Source organism: Epinephelus fuscoguttatus, linkage group LG3 (assembly GCF_011397635.1).
Source record: "Epinephelus fuscoguttatus linkage group LG3, E.fuscoguttatus.final_Chr_v1".
Taxonomy (NCBI): Eukaryota; Metazoa; Chordata; class Actinopteri; order Perciformes; family Serranidae; genus Epinephelus; species Epinephelus fuscoguttatus.
This window is the reverse complement of record NC_064754.1, coordinates 13,356,691-13,378,063: the sequence shown is the minus strand read 5'-3', so window position 1 is coordinate 13,378,063 and position 21,373 is coordinate 13,356,691. Positions and strand designations below refer to the sequence as shown.

At 40.8% G+C, this 21,373-nt stretch overlaps 1 protein-coding gene across 5 annotated transcripts in view; it reads right to left on the bottom strand.

Annotated features, from left to right (window-relative positions):
- The window catches only part of LOC125885026 (teneurin-3), a 409,411-nt gene that overhangs the window by 79,955 nt on the left and 308,083 nt on the right, over positions 1–21,373 (bottom strand). For all 5 annotated transcript variants that reach the window (XM_049570393.1, XM_049570405.1, XM_049570397.1 and 2 more), the window contains 6 exons: positions 17,573–17,719; positions 14,244–14,374; positions 14,030–14,118; positions 9,309–9,428; positions 6,666–6,798; positions 6,214–6,342 (listed from right to left, as the gene is read on the bottom strand). In XM_049570393.1, the coding sequence (XP_049426350.1) occupies positions 6,214–6,342; positions 6,666–6,798; positions 9,309–9,428; positions 14,030–14,118; positions 14,244–14,374; positions 17,573–17,719 (749 nt within the window). The remainder of the gene's footprint in view (positions 1–6,213; positions 6,343–6,665; positions 6,799–9,308; positions 9,429–14,029; positions 14,119–14,243; positions 14,375–17,572; positions 17,720–21,373) is intronic.

Sequence of the window (21,373 nt, the reverse complement as noted above, 5' to 3'; positions counted from 1 at the left end):
TAAGGTAATGAAAATGATTTTAAGCCCCTTTTATGCTGCCTGTTCAAGGTGGGAAAGTCACGCTATTATTCTGCCTCACCATATTTCACAAAATGTACAATTGCATGATGGGGGGATAGGGTTTAAGCCAGCAGTGATGGTAGCAAAAGTGCCAAATCTACGTCTGTGTAAAAGGGACAGCTGGCAAGATGGGACCATAAACAAGACAGGTGCATTTTGTTTTTAGCTGGTTTCAATCTAATCTTTCTGACAGAGAATTTTATGGAACAATGCATGAGTGTTCATCAAAAAGCTATAAAATGGATTGTGGTGTCCCCCGAGGTTCAATTTTAGGCCCAACAGCTTTTAATCTTTACATGCTTCCAGGAAACGTCACTAGGAGGCACGGCATCAGTTTCCATAGTTATGCTGATGATACACAGCTATACATCACCATGTCTCCTGATGAGTCAGGGCCAACTGATGCCCTTTTTAACTGTATTCTAGATATCAAGTCCTGGATGGCAGAAAACTTTCTTCAACTCAACCAGGACAAAACCAAGGTGAGAGAAACTCACTTTGTGTTGGATCCCATTTGTATGAAAAGTGCTATATGAATAAAGTTTGACTGATTGATTGACGGCTTGTTATGTGTGTGACCCACCACCGGGGGATTTAAAAAGCAGCTTGCAGCAGTTAGCAGCTAGCTCAAAGAAGAAGCTGTTCGCGAACTGGGGAGACTATGAACAGTCTTGTTCTTGGTCAAGAGGCTTCCTACCCTCCCAGCAGAGGGCGAGATCAGCCGCTGTATGACAGGGACAATAAATTATTTTTATTGCCGTGATATTTCACTGTTATGCTGACGCATATGTTATATGACAGACTAGAGGCAGACACTGTTGTTATATGTCACACCCTTCACCCATCTATTGCTTTGTTTATTGCTGCGCCACACCTCTATTTAACAACATCGCTGTGCTCCCTGATCTCAGCAATTAACCTCTTGAGTGCAAAGACATTATTACCCACACAGATGATGGGTAAAACTACTTTGCAGTCCTGTGATGCCAAGAAAACTATATGATATATAGCTGGACAAAAAAGGGTTGCAGTGTGTGATTGGTGGCACTGTTGCCTCAGAGCAACAAAGTCATGTGTTCAAGTGCTTGTCCTGATTTTCTTCTGCTTGGAAATTGTCCTTCCATTTTTTTGAGGTTTTCCCAGGCGCTCTGGTTTCCCACCACAAGCCCAGAGCCATTCAGAACTGGCTGAAGGTTTGCTTATTCCACAGATGGTTTGGTTGGAGTGAGAATACACACATTTGAAGTTCAAATAAGACAAAAGTAAATTTCCATATAAATTCCCATACTTGGTTCGAGATAAAAGTTAGATCATTTTTAGATACCTCAACGATGTACACAGGGGCCAGACATCGAAAGGATAAGAGAGACTTGTGATGAGGAGGTGGACTCCACAAGAAAGCGGATTGAGAAGAAATATTTACGAGTACAAAAATGAAAAATAAAAACAAAGATCCTCAGGGAATGGACCATTTGGACTGTTCCTGTGTTATATTTTTCAGCTGCACTATTGCCTTTTCATTAGCCGGGCATTAAGTGTTCATTACAGATCCATTACATCCCCTTTAAGACTGCCCTTTTCACTGCCCTCCTCGCTAATGGACTCAGCTCTACCAAAAGCTAAGTAGCAGCTTTCCATTCGTTTGCTTTTGATCTGCACTCAGACACACACACACACACGCACACAGACACACACGTCACACATGCTTTCCTGCATGCACACACTTCTTTCCTTTATCACAGATAGTCAGGCACATGCACAGACGCTTGTCAAATAAAAAATAATAATGGAGCGCTGGTTCAGGGTTGTAAAAATATAAAAACACACATGGAGTTCTGTCATCTGTTTCATTTCCTCTGCGGACCGGTTAAAGCAATGTGACAATAAAGAACCACACAAATGTGCTATTAGGCTTTTAGGAAATTAGAGGCAGGGCACAGGGTGGGGCTCTGTCTGTGTGTGTGTGTGTGTGTGTGTGTGTGTGTGTGCGCACCACTTCACAACCACAGATCCTCAGCTGTGGTAACTATGTGTATGTGTTCGTATGTGCAAGGGAAGATGTGTGTTTTTCCTCCCCCGCTCATTTGTCCAGAACCTTGCCTGTTAAATGTGTTAGCATTTAGCACTTTCTATGACAGTTAGGCTTCATAAGCATAAACATATCATATCACTGGTGTTAACAGCACTAGTGTGAGTGTTATAAAGAGAATAAACAACTAAGATTTTTTCTTTGCCTCAGCGGTCCTTCAGAACATTTGGACTGGAAGAAAAGCACCCTCATCCTATTTGAAGTAAAAAAAGGAGCATTTTATGTCTATAATTCAGCTCATTGGCATTGGTCACATTTATGTTTATGCCAAGTACATATTGTGAGAAGAGGACTCATTTGTGCCAGCTTTAAGTCTGTACCTAAAAAGTCCAAGGATAAGTTGGTGTTTATATATTGAATACGAAAAAATAAGTAAAATGGAAACTGAAGATCAACATTACTTACGTATTGTGTATATGTATTGTTGATCATCTCAAAATCGTCTTTAAAATAGGGCTGTAACTAATATTTATTTTCATTATCTATTTATCTGCTGATTATTTATTATTTTCTTGAATAATCCATTGTTCTATATAATGTCAGAAAACAGTAAAAAATACCCATCACAGTTTCCAAGCGCCCAAGGTGACATTTCAGCAGTCCAGACCAAAGCACATTCAGTATAATGACATCAAATATCCTATCAAAATAGTTGGCAATTAATTTTGAACTAATTATTTTAGTTCAAAATATAATCAGCAGTGCTAATTTAATGTTCTTTTTTTATTTCTCTTACACTCTGAAGCACGATGGCTCATAATCAGCAGCTTATTTGCATTTTTGTCTTCATTTCCTATCACGGGAAGCATTTTTTTAACAGTGCTCATTGCCTGACGATGTAGCTTACAGTAAATTACATTGAACTGTGTCTTCTTGCAGAAAGAAACATCAATCGCAGATGTGTGTGGACAAAAAAAAAAAAAAAAAAAAAACACGAAAAATTAGTTCAAAACCGATCTGCTCCATCTGTTAAAGCTGAGAATGCCTTAGAAGAGGGATAAAACCTAGCCGGGGTATACTGTGTACTGCAGATGATTAATGAATAATATATACTGCAGAGCTACATAAGCTCCTGACTCAACTAAGTTGAGTCAGTAGAATTATGTTCTACTGAGAAGAATACTGTTTAGGCACTCTTGAAATGAAACCCTAGACTTTTTTGCTTGTTTTTTCTTTCTCTTTTTTTCCCACACCATGTCTTTGTCATACTTGTCATAAGTTGGTTTTTTTTCAGAATAAGTTGGGCTACTCAGAAATACCATCAGTTTGCATAAATGTTCTTTTATACATGTTCTACAGGTTAGAATAAATATGTTTTTCAATTTTAAATAGTTTGTCTGTTTTGCCACAGGTTTTAATCACAGGGCAAATTTTGTATATAAATGGTTAGAGACGAATCTCAGTGTTGCACCTTGGTACCCCAACAGAGGGGTGACCAAAAATGGGGATGGTACCATACAGCTCAGTGAAAATGGGGCTTAAAAGGTGGAGCTGTGAACACTGCAGTCCACTGATTGGTCAATAGCGGACGGTCACTCTGCTCAGGGCTGAGTTGTGGCTGGTTTTGAAGCTTATGTAACCACTGTTCATACTGTGGCAAGTTTTACATACATTAGTGAATTATAACTACAAAAAGAAAGGATGTTTTGCTGCCTCTCGCAGCAGCTGTAGTCGAAAAAATAACTTTATTCACTGGGCCAACTGCTGGCAACTTTTGAGGTGGAATGTTTACTTGTAATGTTACTCAGTGTATGAGCTGACGCTGTGAATCCATCAACACACCTTAAATTTCAATATGTCAACTTTGACCATTACATTAGTTTTTATTTTATATCTCTTGAATGACAAACACTTCACTTCACTTGAGTGGATCTTCAAGCGTTTGAAAATATATATTAATTGTGTTCAGATGATGTGAACTGCATATATTATAATCCTTACTTAAAGAAAAAAAAGCATCATGGAGCTTTTGGGCTCCGGCAACACTAAACCCCAGAGCTTGCCATTGAAGGACTAAATGCACAAACCCACCATTTTTAAATATCCCATGGAGAGAGACTCTCACTGCAGCCTGTTTTATTTTGTTCTGAAAATGTCAGTGTGCAACCTTGTCCTGTGGACAATATACAAAGTGCAGACTTCCCTCTGTGTGACCAGTGAAAATACAGGAAATTCAACGAGTGCTGGACTGAGCAGTGAGTGACAACAACCCCGCCCACATGAAAGAGTACTGTTTGCAGTATAAAACACTAAGTGAACCTAGGATCTAGACACCAGGGGCTCTAGTCTCCCGGACCGGCGCAGGGTGGCGAACCCCGCGCAGAGCTAGTTTTGAGCAGCGCAACCCGAGGCACGCTCAGTTTGGTAGTTTGGCTGAGATGGGTGTGGCGGCGCAGCAGGGGGAGGTGTCGACAGATCCAGCTTGGTGCAGTGACAGTTTTGTGCCAAAAGGCTTCGCCGAAGGTGCGCTAAAAGCTCGCCAGCTGAAACTAGGTCTACTGTCAGCGCAGGGGGAGCGCAGCCGATGTAAGCCGAAGTTTGGCTGACCGGCGGACAGTGCGCACACATCACCAAAACCTCACAGGCAGGTTTCCAGAATATCAGGCACATTAACAATGCAATAAATACCCAAAAAACACCATTCAGTGCAACTATCTGCAATCAGCACATAAATGTATCTCTATATTGACTGTCCCGTTACGTCTGATGTCAAATCAAAGGGTATTTGCACCATTTGGCACGTTTGGCACGCGTAATGGAAACCCAACCTGATTTGATTAACACAGCTGCAAACTAATGAGTTCACATCCCTCTCAGCCAACCACAAACAGCCACAGCATCAGATAGGGAGTATATATTCAGCATCTCTCATCATCTTAGAAAAGTCCAAAGAAAGGAGTGAGACTGCGAGAGAGAAAGAGAGAGAGCGTTCGCACGAGAGAAACGCAACATTGATTTACAGTTGTGGTGACCTCCTCCCAGGCTATCTTTGCATCATCAGCCCGTGGAGGTCTGCTCGCAGTTCCGTATATTCGGACACTGCGAGCTTGGACCTCCCGGACCAAAACATCAGTTTCCTCCTGGGAGAAGTTTGGCCATGTGACGCTGCTGCTCTCTTCTGCCATGGCGAATTGAGTAAACTCTCATTATGCCTTCGCGCGGCACATGTAAGGACGAGGAGAGAGGCTCATGTGATTGGTGTGATGTGAATCGGCTGTGTAAAACCCACTCCACGCCTTCTCTCCTCCCTCTTTCCGACTTGCGCAGGTAGGAGGGATGGAGGTGGGAAAGACAAGTAGCTGCGCCAGCCTGGCCACACCTAGTTGGCGAAGCGCAGGTGTACTGCACCCCTGCCTTGCCCGGTCTGCGAAACTAGAGCCCCAGGTCTGACGGGTTACTTTTGGTTCCAAAGGTACCATACCAAAAGTGTTTGGTGGAAACGGGGCTTACAGCTCCCATAAAGCTTTGTGGGATGTAAACAAGAAATATTATGTTGCAATGGGGTCACTAAGTTGCGCTGTTAAACCCTTTTCCTTGAAGCCTGCATTTATTTACATTCTGGCACATTTACATCATTAAAGGTATGCTGGATTATCTTATCTTGAATTACCTGTAATGTTTTGCTTACTGTTACAAAATTACAGTACACTGATAATGAAGAAAACTAAAAAAAACATAAAATTCTCATGCAAGTTCTGGAGCTATAAGCAGCATCTTTTCTTCTATGATTTCTGACTGGTTAAAGTGTATGAACATTTATCTGCTCATTCAAATTTAATTCAAGATATATGTTTTGTGTCTAGCTTAAACTATCTGTAAGAAGAAAGAGGGGAATTGCTGGCGCATACTACGTCAACTGGGGGCAATGGGTTTGTAATTGCTATCTTTGTAATGAAGCTGATACCTTATGTATGCTGATACATTCTGATAAGTTGAAATTTCCATGGCCACATTATTCATTGACTACTCTGACAGGCTGAGATCTCAATTTTTTTAAAAGTATAAATATTGGCCTTGGATATTAGTCGAGTTACCTAACAGCCTAACAGTGTGGTATTTATTACCTGTGTTTCAGGTATGATGGGGCCATCCTCAGTTGAACTTCTGTAAAACGTAGACAGTGGAGAAGCAACAATGACAGGACTGGGTCTGATGAAACCACTCAGGTCACAGCTAGGAATGTCATTCTCCTCCTGAAGCAGCCGGACAGAGAGTGCGCCAGTTAGTCTTTTCATTTCCTGAGACATCAATTCATCGACTGTGAAGCAATGAGTTCATTAGTCGCTTACTTAGTCAGCCAGTGAGTCAGAGTCAGTCAGACACTGAATACGCAAAAATGAATAGAATTCAACCACGGCGAGAAATGTCATCATACTCCACACGGTAATCAAATAATAATTCAATAACTGCCTGATCAGTCAGACAAAAAGTCTACTATTTACAAGTGTAGTTCCTGTCAGGCAGCCATCAGTCCATGACCCAATGCTGACAGACAGACAGCAGAGACACTGCTCACCTTCTTCATGACCAGTGTGTCCATCACATAAAAGACGTTCCATGGCACCCACACAGTTCTGTACTGAGTGAGGAACGGAGCACGCTCAAAACTCAGCGTCAGGGATGCCCCTCCATTGGCAAGGAGATCAAACCTGCAGCACATCAATGACAAACAAACAAACACAGTGTGCTGTAAGTGCTGGAAACCACTGCTGTCAGCTGAAGGACAGTGTGTATATCATTACCTATGAGTGTGTATACTGCATGTGCATATCTTATCAACTACATGCGACTCACCAAGAAGTAAGCTTATCGTTAACCTTGTGTATATTTTTGGCTCTTATCATTGCCCTGTTTACATTTTTGGCCCTTATCGTTGCACTGTTTACATTTTTGGCCCCTACTGTTAACATATGTTTATATTCTTAGCCCTTTTCATTAATCTTGTTTATATTTTGCCCCTTATCATCATCTTTGTTTGTCTTTTTGGCCCTTACTCTTAACTATGTTTAAATTTTTGTCCCTTACCATTAACTGTGTTTATATTCCTGGCATTGTGTGTATTTGGAATTTTGTGGATTTTGGATATTTGTTAATTTATATATTTGTATACTTACACCTTTGTTGATGTATCATATTTATACTCTGTATATTTGCACTCTTTCCTGCCTTGTAATGGACACAAATTTCCACTGTATAAAATAAATGTCTATCTGATCTCATCCATATGTTGTTGAGTGTGTGTGAGCAGGTCTTTGCATGTCTTTTGTTCTCTGTTTCTGTTTCTCTGTGCATGTGTACTGGAGTGTGTGCGCGCTGCAGTGATTGATGCATCCTTTTGAATCCAATGCATTTCCAATGCGATGGTCTTGCATTTCCACTCCTGCACACATTCACACCTCTTCAGCTGATGTGCTTGAGATTGAAGATAAAGCCCAGCGTGGATGGGGGGAGGCAGAGTGTAGAGTATACAGTGGATGTGATTCAAGTGCTTTCCCTTTGTTTTGCTGAACTGGCTCTTCATCAAGTGTTTTATGCAATTTGTTAAGTGCTATATATATACGGGTGACCTCTTGCACTTTCAAGTGGATATAAATGCTGCTCCATTTCTGATCTTCAATCTGTAGAAAATTAAGTATTGATGTTTTCTGAAGCATTGGGTCATCATTCATTAATTTGCTTCGCCCGAACAATGAATGAAATATGTCAGTGAATCAGGTTGCTTGTTTAAGGAAGGTTTCTCTACAAAATGTGTGCAGAGTTCATCTCAGTCAATAGACTAGATTCAACCAAGAGAATAATTTATGATTTATTATTATATTATCATTTTAGGATCATTTTGGCTGCTCAGAAATGCCTACAACTGGCATTTCAGTGGTGCTATGCATATTCAAGCGGAGTAAAACCACAGGATATGAATGGATAGAAAGGAGTGCCAGTGTTGCAGGGATATAAAGACTGTGTTGTGTTATTTGCAATGTTTAATTTTCTGTTTTCTGAGTGCATGTACAGTTATGGTTTCTTTTCATAATGGACACTAGAAGAGTGAGGTGTGCTGATTCCAGTAGTCTGTACATTTTGGTTTGTGACTGCCAGACAGAGGGGTACAATTTGAGATACAAACAGTGCCTTGTGTTCATTAATCATTAAACTAAAGAGGTGCAGAATCACTTATGCATGCAGTGACTTTACATCACCTGTGGAGCCAGAACAACTGCACTGAAGTGGAGCGACCAGACACTAACTGACCTGATATAAACAGTGTGCCAAGAAATACAGTGGTGCACAGCTGGTTGTAGGTTTGTCGCATATTTAACATTTCAGTTAATGCCTGCTGCATACTTGCAATCAGAGCACTGTGCGGAACGGTATATTTTATCTACACATGATCTGTATTACAGTTCTACACCATCAGGTGCCAAGTTAAATCTTTGGTAGCTCTGTGTTCCATCCGTTTCATTTCTCAAGTTAGGGCATGTGTCCGCCAAAGCGTTTATCCCCAGCTGAAAACACCAAGCGCTCCTCAGGAAACACCCAGCTGGGAGTGCTTGAGAACACTTTGGAGGAGCAGCATTTTTTCACTTGAGACGGTTTGGTTGTGTCTGGTTGCCATGACACGGAATATCCGCAGAAGTAAAAATGTCAGCACAAGGTAGAGTACTTGCTCTGGATGAAGAGAGAAGGACTGAGCATGTAGGGAGAGAGGATGGACCTGTCGATTTATGTACGCTAATGAGAGGAAACGTTTGATAATATATAGCCTACAGTGTATTAACATATTAATATGTAATGGTTTTTGTGGTATTTGTCCTGCCCTTACTCCACTGTGTTTGGACAGCTGGGTAAAATGTGATGAGTGCAGCACTTTACCCAAAGTTGTACATTTTTCAGCTCTCGCCAACAAATACCAAACGTCCAGGGCTCAGTGCAGAACAGATGCTCAGTGTCTAGTCACGCTGCTGATGTTTGTAGTGTAGCGTAACAAAGAATTAAACAAATATGTTGTCCTCAGAAAAATGCATCGGTGGACACAGCCCCTTACTTTGGTTATTTGAGAAGGCATAGTATCTAGTGTAAGAAATAAAGGAGTGATCGAGTGAAACAATTTTGAGGAACGATGTAAAATACATTTGGGACATACAAAGAATTAGTTAATACGCACATGCCATCCTTGCGTGTTACAGTGTATCCATGTTCAGGATAGTGGACAAACGTCACGTTGACTCCAATCAGAGGTGTCCCGTCAGCTGTCAACACCTGACCTCGAATTATCGACACCAAGCTGAAGAGAGAAACAGAGAGAGATGACAGAAACGGGTTATTTCTGTTAAAGCTGCATCATTTACAAAAGAAGTCGCCTCATACTTTACTGTAATGAAGTGAAAAAATTGAGCCATCAAGGACAGAAAATATCCCCTGGTGTCTTTGACCTGAGTCCCTGCGGTTGCGCTGGAAAACTATCTTGGGCCAGACATGCAATAATACACTCACACACAGAGAGACACCACTGCCTTTCTTATCATCACTATTACTCCTTGTGAGGGGAATTGCAGAGTGCAGTGAGGCATCACTTGAAACAACAACTGTGGTGGTAACTGTTGAGCTGTGGGAGTGGGAGCACTGTAATGGGACGCTGATGTTACTACAGCACTCAGAGCATGCCTGCACATCCTCATCACACTCCGTTGCATAGTTTTACTCCGCAGCTCTGCTTTTATATAACGACAGCTCTGCGATTTTGGTCAATAACTTTTAACTATATTCCACGGATCAAGATGCACATTCCTGTTTATGCTACGCTTTCTGTAATTTGTTCTCATTCAGGCACCTTTGTTTTGTTTTGTTTTTGAAAGACATGCATGTTGCTTTGATAATGATAACTTGAAAGATCTGTACAACAAATCTCATGGTTCATTAACTGTGACTATAACATATTGATTTTGTGTTTGTCTCCATTAGATAATCTAATGGTTCAAGCTAGTGTTGCCATCAGTCCTGAATGCTGTAGCAAAATATCTTAAAGTCCAACCAGTGCAAAAAGTCAAGCTATTCAGAGCACCCATGAGCAAGAAAAATAACCCAGAAACAGTATTTAGACCTTCACTGAACTCTGACACGCCAAGTAAATGAAAATAGAACAAATGAAACAAAGTCAAGCTGAATTTATTACATGTTTTACAGCCTGTAAAAGATTTCCAAACCACAATGGAATTATGTCCGTAGGCAGAGATCTAACATAAGAATAATGATTTAAAAACATAATAAAAAGAAAATATAGTGATTAGCTCTGGTCAGGAGGGAGGCCTCATCTCATTAGACTTCCCTAATTGGATCACATGGACCCAAAGATCAAACAGGGCTTTCCCCACTGGAGTTTGCAGTCTTCTAAAACTGACCAAAATCGGCCTCATTTATCAGTCTAACCATACACCAATACTGGCTGAAGATTGTCTGACTCACAGAGTCACAATCATCATAGCCTTGAATTTTGTGCCACTGCAAAGCCAGAAATATCCCCAACGCAATCGCAGTGCGATGTCCGTTGAATGCAAGTCCATTATTCTTCAGCCTTTTTGGTTCCAAATGAAGCCGCTGGGGGGGAAGCTGGGTTTATGCTATCAGGCTGTGCAGTGCAACTTTGTGACTTGTTTTTCATTGAAACTGCACTTGTCTTTTCAGTTTCTCAAAGTCCCTCTTATCACAAAGAAGTCAGACAGGGCAAAAAACATGAGCATGACCATGCCAACTGATTGAATGCCTGTGGTATTACTCTATGTAAACTTTGGCTTTATGTGAATGTGTATTACACACTGTGTGCGAATATGTTGTGTGTGCTCTGTTTGTCGATTATACATACAAACAATCAATGCACACAGCAAGGGGATAGAAAACTCATAGTCACAATGTCCTGATAGCTTATACTGTATATGGATGTTTTCATTGTTTAAAACAAAAAGCAACCCATTGGAAAACAGTAGAATTACTGGCTATGGATAAATGTGTACGTGGCACTTGTCCTTGCATTTGCAAAACTTTTTCTTCTAGCTATCATGGTACATGTAATTCCAGTGAGAAATGGCAGCTATACTGGCATTGATAATGATAACCAAGACTACATAAAGCTCTAGCGAAAGTTCAGTCAGAAAGACAATACTGTTCATGCTCAGGCTGTAAGTTTTCTTTTTCACCCTGCCATTCACTTCTTGCATGTATGCTCACTCACTATCTCTAGGTGTCATCGTCTGGGTCTGTAAAGTGAGTCACCGGCTGATTCACAACAGCCCAGCAGCACAGTGACACACCTTCTCTGTCAGCCTTTCATCTTACTGCTCCTCATTTTAAATATGTTTTTTCCTCTGGTGTAGTTCTTTCTTGCTGCCGTCGTGCACGCCCTCCATCTCCCCATCACCATCTAGTCTTCAGGGATTCATCAGCCTCATCTGCCTCCACAGTCAGTAGCCTCAGAGTCAGCAGCCACCACCACCACCACCACCACCACATGTCTGGACTCCATGAGGAGGATTTATCCTGCTGCCGCTCAGATCTCCCTCAATCACAAAATATCTCCCTCTGGTGACCAAGCACCAAAGACTGTTAAATCTTAATCAGTACAAATCATGTGTTAATCTGTACGCTCATATTCTGTATTAAATATTATCTCTCCTTCATTCTGCTGTCTCTCCTGGTTGAGATAAAGTTAGCTCTTGCAGGCAGTGGCACATGACCTGTGGGGGTCCCAAAGGCAGCATGGGTTTAAAGCCTTCCCTCACACAATTAACATTAGTCCTGAAAAAATCAAAATGCAACGCCAGCCTATATCAAAGTCCTGCTGTTTGACTACCACCCAAATTAAAAAACACAGAAGCCCCCTCATTATGATTAATATATTTGTAACAAAAGCTTGTATGAAAGCCCTGCTGTTTACCATTAACATATACCAGACACATCAGATATGTTACATTAGCACAGAGCCTCGTATTAGATGACTGCAGTGTAAACAGGCAACTTCACTTGTGTCAGACTATGTAAATACTGGATTTAATTAGTATTATCGATCAGCCACACAGCAACGCAGAAAGAAATTCTGCACACCTGTTAGCAATTTCTTCTGAGCTGTTTCTTCTTGCAGGTTCAGTGTGGAGCCATCTGCCAGCATATAAAATCCAGGGTTCTGAGCAGATCGCCAGAGCTAATAGCTAATCATGAACTCAGAGCTAACACAGGAGGATTGTTGTTGAGATATTTCCTAATAAAGTCGCTCCACTATGTTTTCTTACAGTGCATATGGCAAGTGCATCTTTATGTGTACTCCTGTGAAGTTGTGCACTCAAATCTCCTGCTTGTGTGCAGACACTATTTGCCACTGTGTATGTTTGTCTCCTTTTACAAGTATCAGGTGTGTATAACTCGGTCACTGTTAGCTCAGGGGAAATTAAAACATAATTTCTTTGTCTTTTACAGTGTAAAAGTGCCATTTTTAAACACCCTTTAACTGCCCGCACAAAAATGGACACACGCACGCACACACACACACAAACATGCACACACACACTTTTTTATTATAAGGTTGTGGGCCCATTCCATTATGGAAATACAGGACATTTTTATTACAGGGTTGTGGCCCTCCGCTCTTATGAAACATTCAGGCTAGCATAAAAAATGTGACAAAAGAAAAATGGCTGAACAGAACTGCCGTCATGTTTCTTCCCTGTCAGTAGCTCTGCTTTTCACTCTCTGTATTTTGCAGACTGCCACCCTCTCCTTCTCTCTTATCATATTTAATGAATGTTGTGTCTGAGGAAGATGTGGGCAGAAATGGCTTTTGCCGAGCAAAAAAACAAGGCAGACCTTTATTGTGATCTCCGTTTTACTCCCACTTTTTCTGTTCTATTCATCCAGACAGAAAGCAAAGCCGACCTGCAACTGCTCATAATGTGGTAAATAAAAGTAGGGTGAGCTATGACCTGCAGGCAAAGGAATGATGAGTCAAACAATCACCGCTACATAAAGAAAAGAATTAGAAAAAAAAGATTATGAGCCTGCTCTGATTAAAAACATCAGTGTTTGAGTAAGTAATTTTGTGCAGAAACCCTGACTAGGCATGGTGACTTCTCCCCCTGGGTTTATGGAAAGCCTCTCTGTACAGTACTCAAATCCACTTATTCTTTCATACTTCATTGGAAAAAATTATTTACATGACAAAAAGCCTCTATCTACCATAATTACTGATGTTTATGATTACATTTCAGTCCCCATCTTAATCATTCAGTCACTGAAGTTGTACTTAGAGCAACTGTTCAGCCCAGTAATCAAAAGCAAATTATTTGTATGTCAAAGCAAAGTTGACGTCGACTGCAATGAAAAACTGTGTGCAGGAAGTAGCTCTGCAAAATCTACTAGATCGTGATTCCCAGTTGGTGGGTTGCAGTCCAAAAGCGGGTTGCAGATCCATTCTGAATGGACCGCAAGTGACTCGCAAACATGTCAAGTTTGTAAAAACACACTTTATTTTTAAGTACAGTAAAGTTTCAGCACAGAGCTTACAGTTTAAAGTGCTGTTTCCTGCTGTAAAGTGAGTGACTAACGGACAGCTGCTTGACAGAGACAGTAAACTAACAAGTATGACTCCAAATGTATTAGGCTTTGTGGACCTTGAACTTATGACTAAGGAGAAATCTGGACCCCATGGCTGGTCCAGTTGGGAATGGGAACCACTGTTCTAGATGTTGACAACAAACCTGTGCATTCATCTCCATCATACATGGTTTGAAAAGAAACTGTGGATTTGTTCACAACTTGTGTGACCACTCATGCCCTACTGATGTCACTGTGTGCCCAGAATTCAGCGAGGAAAAAGCAAACACAAAGAGAGAAACACCTTACCTTCTGTTGAAGGGATTGTCTCCAGTGATGACATGAGTGGATTCAGGGCCAACTAAGAAGTGAATGCGCTGGTAGAAAGACCTGGCAGCCTAAGGAAAATGAAACAAATAATTAGAATAAACAGACAGGTATCTTTTGCTACATTGAAAAAGTGATGTAGATTTGTACCAGTTGCGTTCTTATTTTGTATTAATTTCTGATTGGAGCTCCTTACTTGCTGAGGAGCCAGTGAGGACGGAGATTGGCTGAGCACCTCCCCTGGGTCAGGTGACCCTTTGCAGTATAACTGGTTCTGACAGGAGGGCTGCAGACAGCAGTCTGGATCCATACAGTCAGCCAAGCCATCTGAAACACACACACACACACACACACACACACACACACACACACACACACACACACACACACACACAGAGTTATTATATTCAGAATCCTGAAAACCTGAGAAGAAAGGCCCAAGTATGGAGAGATGTGGAACAGGTGATAGAAAAGTTACAGGTGGATGACAGGAGGATGGAGGGATGAGAAACAGCAGGAGGATAGATGGATGCGAGGATGAGGAGGCAACTGAGGGATTAAGAAGCAATGACGGATGATGAAGGGATTAAGAATAATTAACAATGCAAGCATGTGGCGAGGACAGAGGAATTAAGCGGTAATAAGGGTGAAGGGATGAAAAAGAGGTAAAGATGGAGGTTAGTTGATGAAGAGGATGGCCACATACCATCTAGAATTGGGGGAGAATTGAGGACAAACATGGGTGGGCTTCTGAATGAATAAATAAATGCATTGATAGAGAGAATGTAATGAAAATAACATACTGAAGGCGTGAAAAATGGACAAATAACAAAAGAGGATAGACTGATGTGTAGCTGCATTGGAGAGAAGAAAGAACATAAAGACAGTCTGCTTGAACTCTCGATTTTCTGATGAGGGGTGGGGAAAGGAGGGATGGATGAATGAAGGAAAAATGAAGTGATGTAGTAGAATTAGTATGTGAGCAATATGTGTTTATTAGGCGCTGCCAAGAAAAATAAAGTCAAGAGTTAAGAATGGAAGAAAGAAGGATGGAGGGCTGTGATGATGAAAAGCAGGGATGGGATGATGGAAAAAGATAGATTAGGAGGGGAGGGATAAGTGAAGGACAGGGAGCGAGACAGGAGGAGGAGGAGGAGGAGGAGGAGGAGGAGGAGGAGGAGGAGGAGGAGGAGTGGATCTGAGAAGCAGATGGGAAGATGGAAGGATAGAAGGAGGTATGTAAGGTAATAAAATATGGGCTGCCATTTGTCTTTGTTAGTTTATAAAAGCCAGTTGTACATCTGGTGAACAGGCACCAGGGACTGCCATTACACACACACACAGAAACACACACACACTGACTGACAAAGTAAACCCCCGTTCTCCCTGACTCTTCTGTCTTGTTTTCTTTGCCGTCTCATCTTCTTTCCTCTCCACCTTTCTAATGATCACTCTGCTCTCATCAAGTGCTTTGGGTTTAGGGCTTGACATTATATCTCAGAGCATTATTTATGGGGTGAAACTGCTGATGGCTGATATTTTGTGTTCATAAATATTTTTTACTTTGACTACTTACATCGCATTTTTTCAATTCCAAAGTTTCCCCCTAGACTTTTACGGCAGCAGGGTATTATTTATGTTTCTTGTTTGAAACTTCAGAGTGTTCTCTTTCTCTACAGCTTCTATTTAAAAGACAGTACCAGTGTCTTTTGAATACTACAGCTCACATGAAAGACCCAATCCCGACTGGCGTTCAGAAGCCTTTCCACTCCGCTGCTGCATCAAGGCTGATACATGTTCTGCATTCCTTCAGCAGCTGTGGACCTACAGATCGTATGTACAGTAAGTAACTTTCACTGTAGGTATGCTACACGTTACTGTGTAGCTCTCAGCAGGAGGCAGCCAGTTCACCATTTCTGTTCTTACTTAGATCTTCAGCAGTAGAGCCTCATTGATACTGTGTCCATGAAGCCAGTAACAAAATCTATATTTGCGAGTTTAAAAAATCAGATGATGATTTATTGGCTTTCATGTGTTTTTTTTCTCCCATGAATTTGGTCAACACTGGGTCTGTATTTGGAAAATAAACCCTTGAAAAGATTTCTATACATACCCAACCTGATCTCACAGAAATAAAAGTTATACAACGGATTCAGTTTTGTTTAGTGACCAGAACTACTTGGTTAGGTTTAGAAAAAGATTGTGCTTTGGTTGAAATTATGTTTGTTACGTATAAGACTAAGGTAAGTCACATAATCTTGTCATATGATGTAAGAACGCAGGGTATGTAAGTGCGTTAAGTTACAGTAAGTCAACATTGACGTTTGGTTTCACACAGGACACAAGCAGAAGTCTCCTGGGTGAAAGTTCTGTGTTTGTTGACCTCTTCTCATCGCAGGTTTTCTTGCTCTTTATACTAACTAACCACCAACCATTACATGATATTATTTACCCAGGAAATCTGCATGCCCAACACAATGGATCCTTATTGAATTTCCACTGGCCTTGTTTCTGTGGTGCCAGCTCGAAATTTTAACATATTACGTGCCACCAACACATAATGCGGTGTTAGCAGGTCATGGTCATTTTGTGTAATTCTCTGAGTCCCGACTGAAAATACCTTTGGCTGTTTGTTTTTTGTGGTGCAGTGGTTAGCATTGTTGCCTCACAGCAAGAGGGTTCCTGCTTCAACCCCAGGGTGGTGGAGCGCTTCTGTGCGGAGCTTGCATGTTCTCTCTGTGTCAGCTTACTGTAGGTTTTCTCCAGGTTCCCCGGCTTCTTCCCACAGTCCAAAGATACGCAGGTTAGGTTAAGTGGTGACTCTAAATTGCCCGTAAGTGTGAATGGTTGTCTGTCTCTATGTGTCAGCCCTGTGATAGTCTGGCGACCTGTCCAGGGTGTACCCTGCCTCTCGCCCAGTGTCACCTGGGATGTCACCACAGGATAAGCAGCTATGGAAAATGAATGAATTAATGTTTGTTTGTCCGTTTGTTTTTTCATCCAAGATAAGCCGATGTAATTGCCTACACTTGTCATCTACTGTAGGTGGAAACTTGCTTGCTTGCTATAGATGTCTATATTAATCTTCTATTATTTTACTTCCAGTTAAGTGAGGATGGGGGTTGGTTTTTATTTTTTGTCAGTTCACTGTAAATCTGCAGGGGCTGCATACAATCATGGTATACAGTTTCAAATATGGCAGACCATAACTAGTTTACATTGCATGTTGTAAACCACATGGATGCACAAGTGTGACTCCAATATCCAGGACTCTTTACATTACATGGATATAAAAATTGTTGGGCTAACATTTTTCATGCAAGTAACTTTCACACTAATCCTAGACCTCTTCCTACAGCATGGCATGTTCTTTAAGACTCGAATCACTGCTGAACACCCCAACAGAAAAAGTGCCAACATCCTGCTGATTTCTGCCGCATGTTCTTCCATCCATCAAACAAATATAAAGGGTCATCTATTTCACCATGTATCTGCAAGCTCTACAGTTTTAGTGTACAAATATACCTCCTTCATTATCCTTGCCATCAGTGCAGAGTGTTTCCATGGCTACGTGACACCCGGCCCCTCTCCATCCTGATTGGCAGATGCAGTGCCAGCCGCTGGCCTCCAGAGTGCATCGTCCGTTGTTGTTGCAGAGACCTGGACAACCCTCTGGGCAAAGGGGACAAACACACAGTTAAAAAAGTTAGAGGAGTGTGAGTGAGTGGGATGTGGTCACGGCTGGTCATCAGGCTGTGAACTAGGCTTCAACCAATATATTTTTGAAGGTCAGTGATGATAGTTTTGTACTGAAGCTCTGAAAGATGGGAGTGATCGATATTTGTTTTTCTTTTTCACTGGAGCCTTTTCATGGCAAAAATGCAACATATTCATTGTTTCCCTCTCAACTTGGACAAGCCTCTGAAACAGCACTGAGACCATCATGGGACAATAAAGAGACCGCCTGAGGTGGTCTGGCAGCTTCTTAAGGCATGAGGCAGGGTTCATTGCAGGTTTATACACCGCTGAATGAAATCCTCCTACACCACACTACACTGAAGTTATTTCTCAGTACACACATCTGACAAAACAAAAACAAATATACATGGTTTGGTCCTGAAATAAATCAGGAAATAATCCATACTCATCAGGTTGAGGGCAGATTGTAAAAAGACAGACTTCTACTATGGTTTAGGTGTATGAAAGAAAATTAGGAGAGGTGTCTAAATTCTTCTAAATCTTAGGTTGGGTTAATTTGTCACACATTTTGAGAGGTGTTTTAACAGCACTAATTCACAATTGTAGTAATGCATACAAGTTGAAGGAAAATGGACTTTAAGTGTAAAAGCAAGCTAAGGATTGCAGTTACACGCATAAGAGACAAGAACTGTTACGTGGCATGTGTAGACAGCTGCAGTGACTACAACTGAAGTGTATCCCTTCCATTAGCCCCACATGGGACAATGTGGGGCTGAAATATCTGAAATATGTCCGCTGCAGACAGGGTGTAGAACATTATGGTGTCACATGGAAGCTGACTTTTGAACTTTTGGATATAACATGTCATGACTTCATCATTTTGTAAAATTAGATGTTTGTGTAAAATTTTGTCATAATTTATGCATCATTATGGCCAAAAACATGTTTTGTGAGGTCACTGTCACCTTTTATCTATGACAACCAAAATCTAATCTAGACAGTTCATCCTTGAGTCCAAATGGATGTTTGTGCCTCATTTGAAGAAATTTCCTCAAGGCATTTTTGAGATATTGTGTTCACAAGAATGGGACGGACGGACAACTGAAAACATAATGCCTCCAACTGTGGCTGTTTGCAGCATGGATTTGTTAAAAACACGGGGAATTGCTTCAAGTAGCTCAGCTTTGGGCCCTCTGATGAGAACTTGCAAGTAATTTAGATGCTGAAAATTCTGTGTGTGTTGGTGAAGCAATACCAAAAAGAAATTTGTTTTGAAAAAAGCAGTGACTATGACAAAAAGCTACAGAATTTCATGTATGTCATTGATTGCTACCATGGAAACAGCTTTTTGTGGGAATGGAACCCAAATTGAATTTTAAAGGCAGCGCGATTGCCTATAAAATCAAAGGAAATACGATATTAAGATGCATATTCACCCATTCAAGTTCAAAGATATTTCACCTTGAGTAAATAAAATCTACACAAATCTTAGGACTTTGATTCTCATAAATGTTTAGAGGTGACAGAAAAAAGAAAAGAACGCAGGGAAATTACAGAAAGAACGGAAGACAAGTTCAGAAGAGAGTTCAGAGGCTGGCTGAACACAAACACACCCAAAGATTCGGTATGTGTGCTGTTGCTTGCTATCCAACAGCTGACATCTGTAGAGTTTATCCAGTCACTGTTTGAAGTGAATAAACACAAGTGGTTTATCGGTTAATTCACGCAAATGATGCAGGGAGAAAATTTTCCTTGCTCTCTGTCTGAATTCATCTTAAGTTAAGAGACATCTGTTAGAATAACTAGAATAGCAAACATTTCAGGCTTAAAAACAGCCAGTCAGCCAATTTTTGTGCAAATGTCTAACTTAAATTTGACTAATCTGAGAACAAAGCCCAGTGTAACAGCTTTGTTCCATTATCATCATTATTACCATCATGTCTGCCCAATATCTGCAACTGTCTGGTAAGTCCTGCATTCTTTATGAATCACGTAAGTGTGTGCCAACCAAACACTGCTTATTTTGTCAGTGGTAGGTGTGTGTGTGTTCAGATTAGAGTGATTTGGAAATAAGCAGGCTAATGTCAGCTGTTACAGAAAAATTATATCACTAGTCTCTTGAATATCTTTTAAATAAGATCCTGGGTTTACTGGAGATTTACTGCCCCAATCTAAAGGTCTGAATGTTGTTTCAGAAGCTTTTCTTGCTTCACAGGACTTCTCAAGAAGGGACTCAATACTAATTTTTAGAGTTTTTAAATCCAAATGTATTGCATGACAGCACAAAATACTTCAGCTTCAGTCCAAAAATACCCTCAAAAAGACATCAAAGACCCGTATTGGTTAAATCCTGATGCATATAAAGGCATTTGGCCCTGTGTGATGAACCTTTCTCCAACAAATGGACTGACAGACTGAAAGACAGATCGATAGACAGATAAGACAGATCAATACATTAACCCACATGTGAGAGACACAGACTGACAGACAGACAGACAGTCAGCCTTCGGTGAAATGCACTGATGTTGTAGTTTCACATGAACCGCTAAGATTGCCTACAGCCAAAAGGGCTACTGTGTGCTCGGCGGCTTCAATCGTTAATTTATTCAAAATATTTTTTTCACATCTGTAAACAAAGAAAGATGTTATTGCTGCATAATATGATGATGAAAAACAGGGCATACAAACACAAAAGAAATAAATCGAAGTCGATCAAAGTTGAAAGCAGGAAATTCTGAGGATGTTAAAATTTTAAAGTTTATCCTTCAGGTGGATTCTAACCAAATCTGAGGGAAATTTGACACCCAGCGAGCTGACAAAAACAACAACTTCTCTTCAAAAGGAAGCTTTTTTTTGGCTTTAGAAATATGGATTCCTTTGGTCTTGTTTGTCTAGTCAGTGAAAAGAAAACCAAAATCACAGGTTAAAATCCATGTGAAAACACAACAGGTAGACAGATACACAGCGCACAAAGTATAGGGAGGACAGGGTGGTTTTGGACTGCATGCCTCCAAAGGCTATACTTTATGCCTCTGTTTGACATTCCTCGATCACAGAATAGACAGTGAGGCTGGCAATCAGAATAATAAACGGTGAGTATCAGAACCAAGCAAAGCCCAGCTGGAGAGACAGAACAAGGGATGGAGGTAAAGATGGAAGCAGAGGTGGTTGAAAGGGAGAGGAATAGAGAAGGACAGGAAAGTGAAGATTTGGAAGACAGAAGTACAGCAGCTGGCTAAATACACCCATACATATATATATATATATATCAGGCTTGTGGATGCAAGACAAAACAGGAGTCACACACCTTGGGTTTGTGTCTGCTTGTGTGTGTGTGTGTTAGCATTTCAATTTTGTGAGTATGTGCTCGAGTGCATCATCTGTATAGTCTATATTTTGTGTGTGTAAAAATCAGAGACAGGGAAATAATGATGTGACAGAAAAATAAAAACAAAAAAAATAACTGCAGAAATAACAACAGAAGTATAACAATAAGACATTACAGAAAACACATACATCGAGAGTTTAGAAAGACTTAAAGACAGAACTTGAGAATAAAAAAGGAAAAGACAGGGATAAAATGGAATAAATCGAAAACAAAGGAGGTTTCAGTGAACAAAGCAGAGT